Here is a 16,304-nt window from a genome sequence, read left to right on the forward strand (position 1 = left end):
ATAAAAAAAGTAACCTTCATTGAAAGTATTCTTACTCATAGTAAATACTAATCCAAAAAAATAATTTTTACTTTCTTAGTATTTTATATCAATATTTTTTTTTAGTTTGTTTAAAAGCAAATTCAAAATAAGGAAAAAATTTCTTGCTCCATTTAACAAATGGCAATAACATTTTAAAAACATTATTGCAGTCATAGAAGAAACTTTTGATATATTTTATTTTGCTCTATAAATCAAGCAAAACAGATTCTTACAGCACATTTCCTGTCTTTCCAAACAATGACCTTTTTTTATGACTATATATTATATATAAGATACTTTAACTAATTTATTTGAAAACAAATGCAAAAAATGAAAATTTGAAAATTAATATTTTCATCTTACTGTCTTATTTTATTATTACAGTAATAAATTTTGCAAAATATCAAATTAAGTGAGAAAAGTTTTTACAATATCATATATAATTTGTATATCACAAAAATCAATATTTTAAAGATTATTGTAAAATGTTTTAAATTAAATTTCAAAAAAGTAAAGCCAACCAATTGATTACAATAAAATTACTAGCTTACGTAATGTTGATATATAATCCATATATATTTTTTTCAATCCATATAGCCTTTCTTCAAAGTTTTATAATTGTTTATATTCAGTTTCAGTATCAAAAGAGAAATTAAAATGACATATATTAATTAAAATAAATATTTATGTATTAAATTATAAAATTACAATTTAATAACTTCTATTAAAAAAAATTTTAATGTTAATTTTAAAAAGAAGCAGCAAAAGTGGAAAAGTAGATTAGTGTTAATGGAAAGAAAAATTTTACATAAAATTAAATCAATAATAATCTAAATTTTTTATCACTGGGATTATATTTTTGTAACAGACTATTTTAGCTTCATTCTTTAATATTTAAATTGAATATTTTTTGCTTGATTTTATCATATGTATGATGTATGAAAAGATTCAAATAAATTTATGATTAGTGACGTTGTTTAATATAAATATAATATATTGAAACAGATTAATATTCCTTAATATTACGAAATATTTACCTTTGTCATGAAACAATTTGCATGAAATCAGATATAAATATATACACTTGTTTACATCTTATTTTATATAAGAAACTCAGGAAATTCCTGATTTTGTGAATTCAAAACATTTCTAATTAAAGATTTTATCAGTCCATCACTAAACATTGTATATTTATTTTAATTTGTCTAAAACAAATGTTATCAGGTTATAACGTTTTAGATTTCTTGATTATTCTATGAAAATTAATTGCAATAATAAAAATTGAAAATAAATTCATTCATTAAAATTTGTCTAGACTTTTGTATGAATTAACAATAACTTAAAATTTTTTCATATTTTATTCCAAATAAAATTTAAAAGAATTACAGGTATTTACTTTTAAATAAAATTTAAGAGAATTATTGCTTTTAGGATATTGAAATAATTAATTGTTAAATTAATTTATACCTAGCATTTTTATATTTAATATCCTTTAGCAGCCATGTTATATACACTGAGTGGCCAAAAAATTAGACACACCTCTTATTAAAAAATCCCTTACAGCACAAAAACAAGGAAGTAATTTTATTGAAGGGCACAAGGATTTGTAGTCTAATACAGTCATATATTCCTTGCCCGTAAGAGAAATGTCTCTGAGACTCTCTACAAGTTTCGGTGAGTTGGAAAGAGAAAAAAAATTAGTTAGACACCCCTTATTTGAAAGTAAATCAGTCCAACAGTGATGGGGAGTGATGTAACAATGCAGAGTTTCTTATGTAAGGTATGCTCAGCTTCAGACGACATAGTTATCATGGAAGTTAATGTCAAAATGGGTAAGAGTAAGACAAAAGATTTATTTGACTTTGAATGAGGGATGATCATCAGGGCAAGAAGAGTTGGTGTCAGCATCTCTGAAATGACACTCTTTTAGGATTTTCTCACCTAACAGTATCTCAGATGTTTAGGGAATGGCAGTTGAGAAAAAAAAAACTTCAAGCAATAAGGACAATTCTGGTCGAAAAAGGCTGGTGAAGGAGAGAGGTGAAAGGCAGTTAGCACGCATAATCTGCAGCAACAGAAGGGCAACAACACGACAAATTACAGCTGAATTCGATTCAGGTGCATCACAAAAGATATCCCAATGCACAACAAAACACACTTTCCAAAGGATGGGCTTTAGCAGCAGGAGACCATCAAGAGTGCCTTTTGGCATCACAGAAAAATAGGAAAAGGTGCCTATAGTGGGCCCAGGAACGATGAAATGGTCACTTTCAGCAGGACAATGCATCTTCTCATGCTCGATTGGTCTCAAATTGGTTTGAGGAACATCAATCATAGTTTAACCTGCTTCCATGGCCAGCTCAGGCCATCCCCTGACCTTAATCCTACGAAGCATTTGTGGGACGAAGTTGAAAGATCACTTGAAAGCTTGGAAAAACCACCATCCAATTTGACCCAACTTAGAGCTGCCATTATGTTAGCATGGGCTAGCATTCCTCAGCACTGGTATCAGCAGCCTGTTGAGTCCATACCAAGAAGAATATCGGCTGTGATCAGAACTAAAGGTGGACCAACTCGTTATTAGAGGCTATTTCTAATTCTTTTGGCCACTCAGTGTATATCAGCCAGATATCATTTAAGTGGAATAATAAATATTCTAGGATGATACTGATTAAAATAATAAATACTGTATTGCAATTTTCAGGATTTGCACAATTAAAATCATATGAGAGAAGAATTGTGTGTTTAAACTATTTTGTAATTTCTTATCAATTTTGTTTACTCAAATTTTATATTCTTCACTTCCCATTATTGGTTAAGATCTTTTATTTCAATTATATTTTTGATTGTAAACTATAAAGAAATATAGCATTTCAGATAAATTAAGCTTTAAAAATTTATCATAATACTTAATAATTATAATATTTAATTAATTAGTTTAAATTAAACGTCCTCACAGTAAGTGGAAGTTGCGGGTTCAAGTCCTGCTTCAGGCCAATTATTTTCTTCCAGATTAATCTAAATTAATTAATTAAATATTATAATTATTAAATTTAATATGAGATGGTGCCTAACGCCTCCCTCTAGTGCCAAGTTCATTTGTAATTCATAATTATTATAATACTTTAAAAATTTATTATTTAAAAAAAAGGCAATTATCTTTCCTAAGTATCAAATCCTTAAGGACAAGATAACAAAGAATAGAAACATAAAAATTAAATTAAATAATTAAAATATAAGAAAAATATTAAATATTAATGACTTTATATGAACATGGAATTATGCAAATTTTCTTAAACTCAACAACTTTTAAATGCAAAAGAGAGAATTAAAAATCAACATCTGATGAAGGACAATAAAGAAAGCATGCTGCCTGTTAGGATCAATGAAATCCTGTGGAATTTTTTAAGTTAATTCAAGATTTAAATTTAAAAGTTCAGAGCATCAAAATGCAGAATGTAAAAATTGAGTATGAGACTGAGTAAGAAGTTTAATGGAATGAACATTTTTGTTTTTCACATCAAAATAGAATGCTTTTGGAAAATATTTTAATTGAATGACAAAGAGTTGTTGGGTTTTGAGAAAAAAAGTAGAAACATTTTTCTTGTGTTTGAAGAGGTTTTGTGAAATCCTAGTGTAGTGGATATAACACCCAACAGATTGTGAACCATAGATTAGGTGTGGAAGCACAAACATTCAAATCAAACACAAAATTTATTGTAGTTCAAGGTCAGAACTGTAGCAGTGGCTTTGTATTTGTACCTCAAAATTACTGTTTTCTTGTTGAACCTGCATGGAATATAAATAAATGTTTGCCGTGTGCTTTTGTTATATCAATAATTCATTTTAATTTTGTTCTTCAAAAACTTAACTTTGTCTAATTGATAGATAAGTACAGCATACAATAGAAATTTCATAAATCTAGGATTATGTACAGAAAATTTTTTAGTATTTTAAATGCAAAACAGATAATCTATTAAATAAAAAAAATTTGATGAGAATCAGAAATTGAAAGATTGAAGACTCAGCAGAAAGATTTTTCTTTTTATTGAGTTTGCTATTTAGAAGGATATTAAATTTATTATTATATTACAGTTGAACTTTGTTAATTCGAATTTTTGAATAATTTGAATTCTGCAAATTTTCCTTGAATTTCCCATTTAATGTAATGTAAAAATTACCTGTTTAATTTGATTTTTTTTCTAACAAAAGTAAGAAAAAAAAATCAAATAAAAAAAAATCAAAAATCAAAAAATGAGGCTAGAATATCCTCATATTTTGGAAATTACAGTATTAGATTTTAGAAACTTGAACTAAGCTGAAGTAGCTTTGTTTATAATGAGCAAAAAGCAAAAAATGAATGCAAAACTGGTCTAGACTGCAAAAAGTGAAAAATAATTGTGAATTTTGAACAGACAATCATTTACAAGCAAGAGAGAAATGTCATTGATAAAAACAAAACACTTCTGACATTGTATTTTTAACCACTGTTGCATATTTTTTTACAAAAAATGAAAGATATGTTAAAAAGAAAACGAGTTGGGTGAGGAAAATGTTTAAAAAGTGAGAATTGCAAGTTTATCATGTTAATTTTGATTAAATAACCATTCACCACACTGAGATATAGTTAATCACGGTGTGTAGATGACAAAAACAAACAAAAATGAACATTTTCGAACTCCTTCTGAGTCTTTGAGGTTTTTTAACAAATCCATTTTTAACAAATCCAAATGAAGAACCATTGAGGTTTTTTAACAAATCCTCAATGGTTCTTCATTTTGGAATAAAATTCAAACAAGAGTTCAAATATAAGTTTGAAAAATTTCAAACTTATATTTAAACTCTTGTTCAGAAAGGATGCTGTGGGGGCCTCAGGTGGTTGGAGGCTGTGCACATTTTTAAATCCAGTTTTATATCTACATGCATAAATTATAAAGAGGAAATGGTTTTGTCAATGGCCTGGCAAGAGTCGATTGACAGCATGGTTTAGCCGTTCGTTGAATTCTGGTAGGGTGACTCTTTGCGCAGGCACAATGTGGTTTTAATAATTTTTCAAACTTATATTCAAACTCTTGTTCAAATTTTATTCCTAAACAAAGAACTATTGAGGAATCATTAAAAAACCTGATGAAGGACTCAGAAGGAGTTCAAAAACGTTTGTTTTTGTTTGTTTTTGTCATGTACACACTGTAATTGGTTCAGAATACATGGTTAATTTTGATGTCATATCTGTTGTATTTTTGATGTCATATCTGTGATGATTTTCTAATCCTCTTAAAAACTACTAGAAACCAGAAAACAAATGGCACTGAGATAAGTGGCAAAATTTTTTCACTAGTGAAAAAGTTTGATTGTTTCGAACTTCTGAGTGATTTGCAAAATGGTAAAATTTGCCGGAAACTATGTCATGTATGATATGTTATTCACTCTGTTCTTCAGCTTTCACCAGCAATTTGCTCACAATGTGAATTAAGCTTGAGAAGTAAATGTGACAACCAAAGTAATTATGATATATTTGTATTACTTAATAATTATTAATGAAATTATTTATTTCAAATTTTGGATAATTTGAAATTATTTGCACTTTCCTTGAACTTCAAATTAACCAAGTTTGACTGTATTAATATAGTAAGAATATAATAAAAGATTCAGATGGGTAAAACATAATTAAACATTTTTAAAATTATACTGAGTGATGGAATATTCCTAAATATATAAAAAACTGGGAGAATGTTTGAACAGCAAGTAATTTGCCAAAGGAAATTTTTAATGCTAAAATTCAAAATAAATATATTCAGTTTACAGAAAGCACTGAATCTAGTAATGTGTTTCTATGAAATTTTTCTTAATTATTTGTCAATTAATAAAAGAAAAATCATCTGTGGACAGACAAGATCACTAATATATAAATAGAGATAAACTAATAACCAATCACTGGCACAAATCAATAAAAATATGTCATAGTACTACAAAAGCATAAAACAAATTCTTTATATTAAATTTTATATGAATTTAATTAATTCTTTTTGTTAATTTTTTGAATTAAACTAATATATTTTTAAAATTTAATATGACTCTCAATAAAAATAAGTCATATTCTGAGTCATATGAAATGTCTAGGATGGTTTTACAGAATACAACATGGTGTTCCATAGAAAACTGATTGAAAAACATTGAAAATCAGACTTTGAAAATTATAACAACAGATTGAATGCAGAACAGAAAATGGAAATATAAATCAAATTGTCCCTAAATTATTGTAGTGATATGATTTTTAAATGTTAATTTATTATCAAAAGCAGACCATAATCAGAAAATGAATGAGTGTAAGAGATAGAATAGTTTTTCTATTTCTTCTTTAAAAAATCATTTTGTATTAGTTAGAATTATTATACACATTTTAAAAACTAATAAAATTTTTTTTTCATTATGACAGAAAACATTCAATATAATATGTTAGAACAATGATGAGGCAATCCTTTAACTTAGAATTAAACTTTATTCTAATCTAAGACTATACATGTTCACACACCCATAATTGGCATGCAACTGAACAACAGGTCTCTTCTTATTTTGAGCAGTCTTGAACAGGTGTTACCAGTTCATACACAGTTTACGATATTGACACTTGCTTTAGTTTAGTATTACCCCCCTCTTGAAGAGACTCTTATCTTTACTTAATGATCTCTTTGCTAGTTATGCGTTTATGGTGGATCAGAAGTGTTGCTCTTAGTATCCATGTACTCTATTCATATGTTCTGCCGGTGATGTTTTCCTTAACTTTGTAGACCCACTTGCATTTTATAGTTGTTGCCCCTTCTGGCAGTTCCATTAAGTTCCATACCTTATGTTTTCTCGAGGATTCCATTTCTTCCTCCATGGCAGCCCACTATCTGGCTGAGTGATTCAATTCCATGGCTTCTTTATATGTCAAAGGATCTACGTTGTCTTTGACTATCTTTTCATTGATTGTGGCAGATTCTTCTATGGTTTTCACTCTATACTCCTTTCTGGGTCTCCCCTCTGTCCTGTTCGAGCTATTCGTGACCTCCCACTCGCTCTTACCAGTTCATTATTTTACAGTTATTACAGTTCATTATTCTGCTTGTTTTCACTTTCGTTTATTTCGTTTTTGGATGAGGTATTTTCTTCTGGTTGTAATTGTTCCTTAGTAGGTTCAAGGATATCTAATTCTACTTCTTTATTATCAAGTCTTTTTCTTCCGTGGGATCTGTCATCTTCAGTCATTTCGGTATTGTCCCTTGAGTTGTTTGGGAATTCATTGATAAATTTTACATTTGTGCTTGTTATAACTTTTTTAGTCTTTGTGTTCCATAGACGATATGTTTTTGTTTCACTAGAATAGCCTATAAATATGCATTTGGTAGATTTCTCATGGAATTTTCCTTTTCCTGGTTTCTTTTCTAATGCAAATGCCATCTGACCGAATGTCCTAAAATATTTGATTGTTGGCATGTCTACCAGTCTATAATTTCAAGGGTATGTCGCCTTCCAGGCTCTTTGATGGACATCTGTTTCTAATATATGATGCAGTATATACAGCCTCTGCCCAAAAGTATTTTCTTAATCCTACCTGGAGTAGCATGCATCTTCCCATTTCCACTAGTCTTCTATTTCTTCTCTCTGCGATGCCATTTTGTTGTGGTGTGTAACATGCTATTTTCTCATGCCTAATTCCTTTATGTTTCAGGAAGTTCTGAAATTCTCTATTAGTATACTCAGTTCCGTTGTCACTTCTTATTGCCTTTATCTTCCTTCCTGTTTTATTTTCTACAAAGGCTAAGTATGTTTTGAATTTCTCAAAAGCTTCACTTTTGTTTCTCATGAAATATATTTCATACCATCTAGAATAATCATCAATAAATGTGATGAAATATTTCAGTCCACTCAATAATGAGGTTTTCATTGGTCCACAAATGTTGGTATGAATTAGTTTTAATATTTATCTGCATGTCTTTTCGTTTTGCTTTGGAAATGGTGATCTGGTTTGTTTCCCTCTTATGCAGATCTCACAGGGGTCAAGTTCTTCTTTTCATCCTATATTTAGTCCTTTGACATTTAGGTTGTTGGTCATGTGTCATATGTCCCTTTTGTTTAAGTGACCTAAACATTCATGCTACATTTTCATTTTGTTAACATTTGTTCGAGAGAGTTTAGATTCCTCCCACCTTTCTTTCACATAGTATAGCCCACCTTCTTTAAATGCTTGCATGTGTACACTTTTGTTTTTCAGATCCATGATAGTTGCCTGATTCTTTTGGAATAGTCTGAATAGAACACTGAATCCATGATCAGTTATCATCTCAACTGACAGTAGGGTGGTCCTTAGTTCTAGTACAAAGAGTGTGTTCTCCAATTTGGCTTGAAATCCTTCCTTTGTTTCAATTATTACATCACCAATCCCTTTGATTTCCATTGTAGATGAGTTGGCCAAGTTTAATTCACTTGTGTGGGATGTTTCAATGTTAGAAAATCTTGCTTTATCATTGCACATGTGTGATGAAGCACCTGAGTCTAGACACCATTTAAGATTTTCTTTTCCTTTATTTACCATAATAATAGCATTATATGACTCCTGTTTTTGTGTCGTTAGGCTTGTAGTTGCAGCTCTTGCTGGTTTTCGCTTGTTTCTGTCTCAGTATTCTCTCGCCTTATGGCCTATCTTGCAGCAGTTATGGTATTTGAATTTGAATGCTCCCTTATTTTCTGATTGTTTCGTCCATTGTTTGCTTATATACAGCACACCCAAATTCATTGAATCATCTGTATCGTCATTTCGTTTTCATTCCCCATACTCTTCTGTTAGCTTTATTTTGAGTGTGTCTGGTGAAAGAAGTTTTTCTTGTGTTTCAATAGCAATTTGAAATTGTTCAAATGAGTCAGGTAGCATATAGCACTATATAGCAGTTGTACTGTTAATACAGTAGAGCATCGATTTTCCGAAAGTCAATCATCCGAAAAAGAATTCCAGTCTGCAAATTTAAATTTTTGCCTGTGCTGTGGCACTTCAATCTTTGGCTATGTCTTGGGCTACTCAAATATTTTACGTTTTTGATACTAAATTAACATCTGAAGTATAATTTTTTATTGTTTTTATATTTTTCAATATATTTATTTTGTTTGTACAAAATAAAGAAATAATTTTTAATGATACAATAGTCTTTGTTAGGCTTAACATCAACGAAAATTCAACGCAAAGCGACACGCAACAGATATAAAATTTCGACATCGGATATGTTAAACTATTTTTTCGTACATAAATCAGTTATCCGAAATATCAGTTATACGAACAATCTCAGTCCCCAATTGATTCGGAAAATCAACGCTCTACTATAGTTCTTTGTTTATGGAGATTTCCATTTCTTTTAACATATCTACTATATTGAAAAAGTCTCTTACGTGATCTGCCATGTTGTTTCCTTTCCTCATTTTCTTGAGAATTAATTTCTTTAGTAGCATAGTCTTTCTTGCAGGACCTTTCGATTGAAAATTTCATATAGCTTATTCCATATTTCATGTGAGGTTTCACATCCTTTTGTCTGTTTTAATTCTGCTGGGCTTATGGCGAGAATTATATCACACATTGCCTTCAAGTCGGCTGTGTCCCATTGTTCTGCCGCCTTCATTATACTTTCATCTTCAAGTATAATTTCTGGTTTCTTTCTTTTTCCGCTGACATATTCCCACAAATCGTTTTTGATCAGGAGTGCCTTCATCTGTGTCTTTCATGTATCAAAGTTTTCTTTACACAGTGGTTCTATTCATATAGCTAGTTGACCGGCCATTTTTCTTTTGTAGGTTTCGTAATTCTATTTCCGACCAGTGGCCAAGTGATCTTTGTTCCCTGAACACTGGGAGGTTGGTCGTGGGTTTGCGCCTCGCTCGAACGGGCTGGCCATGTGGAGTTTTCTGGGTTTTCTCCACGTCTGTAATGCCTAAATGTGGGCCAATTTCCCTTAAAAAGACCTCCCGGAAGGCATCCCCCTAGGCAGATTGCCCAAGTATTGCATTGCCATTACTAAACAAACCAACCAAACTAATTCTATTTCCTTTTAATTCCTGTGATTCTAGTCTTCAATACTTAATTTTCCATTCCCGGGTTATAACTGTTGTTAAACAATGATGAGGCAGTCCTTTAACTTAGAATTAAACTTTATTCTAATCTAAGACTATACATGCATTTGTTCACACATCCATAACTTGGTGTGCAACTGAACAACAGGTTTCTTCTTGTTTCAAGTGGTGTTGCACGGGTATTGTCAGTTCATACACAGTTTGCGATATCAACACTTGCTTTAGTTTAGTATTACCTAAAATAATATCTCAATTATATAGTTTGACAGAAATACATTTTCTATCAAACTATACAAAGTATTTCTGTGTATCTAATATATAATCGAGATGGGTTGATAATAATAATAAGCGCAGAGCCCAAATGGTTAGGAGTTGAAAGTTGAAATTTGGTACACAGTTAGGGTATGTCACAAGAACGCACACTAAGAAGGAATTTTTCGAAATTCCCCGGGGGAGAAAGACAGGATTAAGGCTTAACACTTCCATCAATAATGGAAGTTTTAAGTAACAATGGAAGTGTTACGTAACAATGGAATTGTTAAGAGAAAGCGACGTGCAAGATTTACAGGCACAGATGCAGTTTTTTCGTTTTTGCGGGAAATCAAACATATTTTTAGAACCATCTAAAAATTCTCTAATTAGTCTGGAAACAAGGGGACCCAATTCTTGCATTCTATGAAAACGGGTAAGGTTGACTGTAATGTAATAATCTTTATCTTAGTTATTGTTACTTTTGCCCGAGCAATGCCGGGCCCACCTGCTAGTATATATATAAATACAGTTGAAATTATCCATTTTTAAGTTTTAACATTAAGTGTTTCTAGTAATGTTTGGCAATATTTTAAGCTAGAAACACTCTTTTATACACTCCTCTTAATTTATAGAACAAGATGCATTCAAAAAAAGAAAAATTTAATTTTTTAACTTAAGGTTCCTTTTTATAGACTACATAATTTTTCTTCAAAACTGAAAAAAGTGAGGAATTATATAATAGTAGTCCTAACAGAGAACTTTTACAAATGTTAGATTGATGAGAAAATTTATGCAAATTTTATTTAATTATGTTTTGCAAAAGAAACAAATAGACAATATTATAAGCATAAGTATATTTTTTCTTTTATAATTATTTTAATTATAACTTTAAAATTTGCAGCTTACTATTTGGATTTCAAATGTTCCTAAGTCATATTCATATAATTAGTTCTGAAAGATGTATATATAATTAAAATGCTCAACCATATAATATTTATTATTATACTTATTAAAATAATTTTAACAGATAATGTAAGATGGCCGATCCGGGGGAGATAGGGGGCTTGAAACCCACTTCACGGCACCTGTGTAAGGTTGCCGTCTCCTAGGTGGGATCTATTAATCCCGCGTCAGGATGGACCTAAGGGAAGGTTGTATGTGGGCGGTGACGGAGGAGGCAAATGACGACAAGTGTTTTACACAAGAAAGCCGTTTATTTGTTAACATATATGCTTACATCGGCAATCGACAGTCCTTCACTAGATTCTTCCCTCGAAGATGCGGAGTGTGAGAACTTCGGCGTCGGTCGTAGCCCCGGGGCGGACGAGATGCTGTTGCTGATCACGGCGGACGATCGGAAGATATAAGCGGCGGAGTCCACAGTTCCTTTGCGACGACACACCACAATAGAAGTCACTACCTTTCGTGGAGTCGGAGGAGAGCCTCTATCAGTTAGTGTGCTTTCAGAGGAGAAGGTTGTGCTTTTCTCAGCTCCAAAATTTTTCTGTTTTGTGTAGTTAGGCCTGATTTTAGGCTTAGTCTAGCTCTTCCTATACTAAAGTGTAGGAAAATAGGCTTATTTTAGGCTTAGGGCAGCGGTTAGGTTTGGCTCTGCTAAGCCTAACTTTTTAGCTTTGCTTATATAGCTAAGGTTTGTGATTTTCTCGGCAGCCATCTTAGCTTCCCCATGTGCTGTGAACTACAAGAAGAAAACAGAAGACGACTGCCATTTTGTGCTGGGGTGTGAGTATACTTTATCTGTTCTTTTTTGTTGGGGAGACCTGCTATCTAGCAGACTGGTCTTCCCAGCTGGCCGGTTCGCTTTTGGAGGCATTACCAGCCAGCAGTCAGGCAGCTAGCTCTGTGTTGCCACAGGCCAAGTTTGCTTGGCCTCCCCCAACACACAGTGGACCCTTAGTAGGCATCTGACTTGATCAATTCTGGTGTTGCTGTGGGTTCGACACTAGTGCGTCAGGTTTTAACTTTGGATCGGTGATAGTCTGTGTGATGTTTGGACCAGTGCGTCGCGCAACCTACCTGGTTTACGCTCTTGTATTTAGAGCTACTCATCGGGGGACCTTTTGAAATTCTTGGGCACCTTTTCTACACTAGTGTTTTATTGTGCACACTTTACCTGCCTGGTTGGATTTGTTATTTTGCTCCCCTTCTCTACTACTCCAAGATACTATGGAAGCGGAAATATTGGACTCATTCTTGGAGCAAGCTTACAAAATTGCCGACGAAACAAAAGGATTTTGCACTAAAAAATCCTACAAACGTATGAGCACTGCTCAAAACGTCAAATACATTAGTGGCCAAATTGAAAAGATTATTGACCTGGCCGCTGCCACTATTAAAAAGAATTGTTTATCCCCAAGTAAGTGCATGGACTCTGGAGGTGGACAGGAAACTCTCTCACCCCCAACCTCTAACACATCGAGAGGGGACTCGACACCATACCAAAAACTCAACGATATCCTCATTGCAGAAGCTACACCGCCTATGCCTGTCCTGCATCCCCCAAAATCAAGCCCCATTAGGAGTGGAAGACTTGAGGGAATTCATGATAAATTGGAGGATAACTACCAAAAACTGTGCCACATGCTTCAGGATGTGAACACAAAACTTGATAAAATCACCGAGAGCAATAAAAAAATAGAGAACGGCGTAGAGTATATGGTGGACAAGCTAGATCTTGATGCACCCATTACTCAGGTGGATGGCTTGTCAGGGAAACTCGACAGGCTTGTTGAGGAGGGCCCACTAAAAGAAATCCTTGAAAACCAGATTTCTGTTAAAGAAAAAGTGGAGCAGCTCTGTACACAAAACGCCATGGAGATTCCACCACAGAAAACTTATTCTGCTGTACTACAATCTGGAAAAACCATCAACCCTCTAACCAGACCTCAGGTTTTGAATGCTAACCCAGAGGTCTTATTACTTTATGAAAACGGGGAGGTAAGTAATTGTAACAAACTGAGGAAAATTATACATGACAAGATAAAACCATCTCAGCTCAGAATCGGAGTCGATAGAATGAGAAATATTACGGGAGGAGGAGTAGCTATAGAACTAAAGAAACTTGATGATGCCAACAAACTCCAGCAATACATAGAGGAACAAATCCCAGAAATATCTGTTAAAAAGCCAAAAAAACGCCTGCCGCATATCTCAATCTACTCTGTCCCTACTCATGTTAGCAGAGAAAAACTACCTTTTATCATATACAGGCAGAACGACACTCTTAGCACAAACTACTCTGAGGAAGAATTCTGTGATGCTTTTAGAATTAAATTTAGCATGGGAGGAAAAGGAAAGGACTATATTAACTGGGTGATTCAGGTAAAGCCTACCCTGAGGAAGCAGCTTCTCATGCTGGGGAAGGCTTCTATTGAATGGTCAAAGTGCAGGGTTTCAGACTTCTGTCCGGTCCTGCAATGTTTCCACTGCTGCAGGTACGGCCATTCGACGAAATCCTGCAGTCAGCCTACTCCTACTTGCAGTCACTGCTCAGAAGAGCATACTTTTAAACAATGTAATAACAAGGAAAAGCCGGCAGTCTGCTGTAACTACAGGCAAGAAAAGGCGGAAAACACAACACACAACGCACAGGATGGCTCCTGCCAGGTTTACAAGAGGATCAAATCTAACATAATTAAAAGAACAGAATATGGACCAACGCCATAATAACCATTTACGTATTCTGCAATACAACACAGGGAGGAGTATAGCAGCTACCTCTATCATGACAGCTAAAATTAATAACTTTGACCTTATTCTATGTCAGGAGCCCTACTGTATTAGAAACAAGCCAGCTTGCTTACCGAGCACCTGTATCACATTGAGTGGTACCTCAGATTATCCCTGGGCACTCTCCATCACCCCTAACGATGAGCTACCCATGCTACACCATAAAAATGTCAGCACCCAGTTCTTGTCCTGTACCGAGATGAATTTCTACGGAAGCAGATATATTTTCATAAATTTTTACTCCCCGAAGGACAGTGACATTGAGGAAACACTGTCAAGCATCCAGCATAGTATGGATGTCTTCCCTAACGCTTTCTACATCTTGGCGGGGGACACTAATGCTCACTCCCCCACATGGGGAGGAGACCGCCTGGACGGTCGTGGCAGAAAATGGGAAGAGTTCTTCGCTCGCAATGGACTTCAGGTTATCAATAACCCGCTCTCCCCTCCCACCTTTGTTTCCAGCCAGGGGCATAGCTGGATTGATGTTGCAGCATGCTCCCTTGGCTGCCTTTCAAATATCAGCGAGTGGAAGGTCTTGGACGACTCAATGGATGACCATGCTCTAATCAGCTTCAACATTGGCATTACCCAAACGGACAATCTTCGACATACACGGAGCAAATTTAACCTGAAGAGGGCCGATTGGGACGGCCTGCATTCTTTTCTTCATGCAAACTTGCACACCAACACATCCTCCGACCGTGAGGAGATACGTACCTACATTGATAACAGTATTAATATAATTGAAACAGCCTGCAACAATTTCATCCCAAGNGTTTAGTGTATATTTAAATGATTTAATTGAACAAATAACTAATTCTGACTATGAAGGTATCGAGGTGAATGGCATTAACATTAAAATATTGGCCTATGCAGATGATATAGTTTTAATTGCCGACTCAGTTAGAGGCTTACAAGGATTTATTAATATTTTGGATAAATATTTACTAGAAAATAATATGAGCTTGAATATTATGAAATCTAAAGTTGTTGTTTTCCGTAATGGTGGTAAACTTGCTAAATTGGATAAATGGTGGTTTAGGAATGATGTAATACAGATAGTTTCCCAATATAAATATCTGGGTGTTGTATTCAGATTTAATGGTAAATTTAAATATCATATTCAGACTGTTAAAAAGAATGCCTTTGTTAAAACTGATAAAGTTATTCAAATGTGTAGATCGGCGAAATTGCGAAATTTGAAAGATTGTCTAAGGATTTTCAATTCAATTGTTAAATCATCTATGTTATATGCATCTGAGGTTTGGGGATACCAATATGACGAATTGGATCCTGTTCTGGTTAATTTTATAAAAAAGTTGTTTGGTTTGTCTCGTTGTACCCCAAATTATTTGATTTTTATGGAATGTTCGTTATTACCTTTGTCTTTTACATTATTGAATAAATGTTTGAACTGGACTTTTAGGACTATTGCATTGGATGAAAAACGATGGAGCAGAATTTGTTTGTGTTATGTGCTTAATAAGGAGGACTTTCTGTGATCTAAAAGTCTAAGGGAAATTTGTGTTAATAATGGTATTAATTTTGATGAATTATTAAATAAGCATGATAGTTGTTCTATTTTGAAATTAAATTATTTTGATAATTTTATTCTGGATTTGAATCAACGAGTTAATGCAAGCTCTTATAATGATTGGTACAAGCACTTAAATAAATCTTTTTTTGACTGTTCGCTTTATAATAATAATTTTTCTTTTAATATTGGTGCCACAGTAATGCAAATCAGATGTAATTCCCTTAATTTTTTACAGAATTATCGCAGAGAAATTTGCATGTATTGTAAGGATGATCAGCTATTGGATGCTTTTCACGTGATTGCTAAATGCTCTAAGTTAGAAAAAATTCGGGAAAGTGTGTTTGGAACTTCTATTATTCCGTTGGAGAATTTTTTGGAACTTATTACTAATATAAGTAATTTCGATTTAATTAATTTTGTTCAAAAAATTAAATTATTTTTTAGGTAATCTTTGTTGATTTTTTATTTTGTTTTAGTGATCCCTTGTACGGAGTGACGTACATCGTTGTTTATTTTGCATATTGGAGTATTCGTTTTTGCCGAAAGGTGGCATTTGTTTTTTCCTTAAAAGTGTGCTTGTGGCTAAGAAGTGTTGGGAGACTATCCACATTTTGGATAAGATAATTGAATCCTTTTTCTTTTATAG

General features: G+C 33.2%; 2 protein-coding genes across 2 annotated transcripts in view; one reads left to right on the forward strand and one right to left on the reverse strand.

Annotated features, from left to right (window-relative positions):
* The first annotated feature begins 12,125 nt into the window (after positions 1 to 12,125).
* Positions 12,126 to 14,443, forward strand: LOC111619282. Its single transcript, XM_023360964.1, has one exon. The coding sequence runs from the start codon at positions 12,556 to 12,558 to the stop codon at positions 14,053 to 14,055; it is 1,500 nt and encodes a 499-aa protein (XP_023216732.1). The 5' UTR covers positions 12,126 to 12,555; the 3' UTR covers positions 14,056 to 14,443.
* A 240-nt stretch (positions 14,444 to 14,683) lies between these two features.
* LOC111619261 (ankyrin repeat domain-containing protein 7-like) overlaps positions 14,684 to 16,304 on the reverse strand; it is a 20,717-nt gene continuing 19,096 nt past the window's right edge. The window contains exon 9 of the mRNA XM_023360942.1: positions 14,684 to 14,838. Coding sequence (XP_023216710.1) covers positions 14,684 to 14,838 — 155 coding nt within the window. The remainder of the gene's footprint in view (positions 14,839 to 16,304) is intronic.

Source organism: Centruroides sculpturatus, unplaced genomic scaffold (genome assembly GCF_000671375.1).
Source record: "Centruroides sculpturatus isolate CEXI.00-Female unplaced genomic scaffold, Cexi_2.0 scaffold46, whole genome shotgun sequence".
NCBI lineage: Eukaryota > Metazoa > Arthropoda > Arachnida > Scorpiones > Buthidae > Centruroides > Centruroides sculpturatus.

Bases quoted from the DNA above. Each gene is read 5' to 3' on its own strand.
- LOC111619282 (XM_023360964.1), top strand. From the start codon at position 12,556: ATGGAAGCGGAAATATTGGACTCATTCTTGGAGCAAGCTTACAAAATT.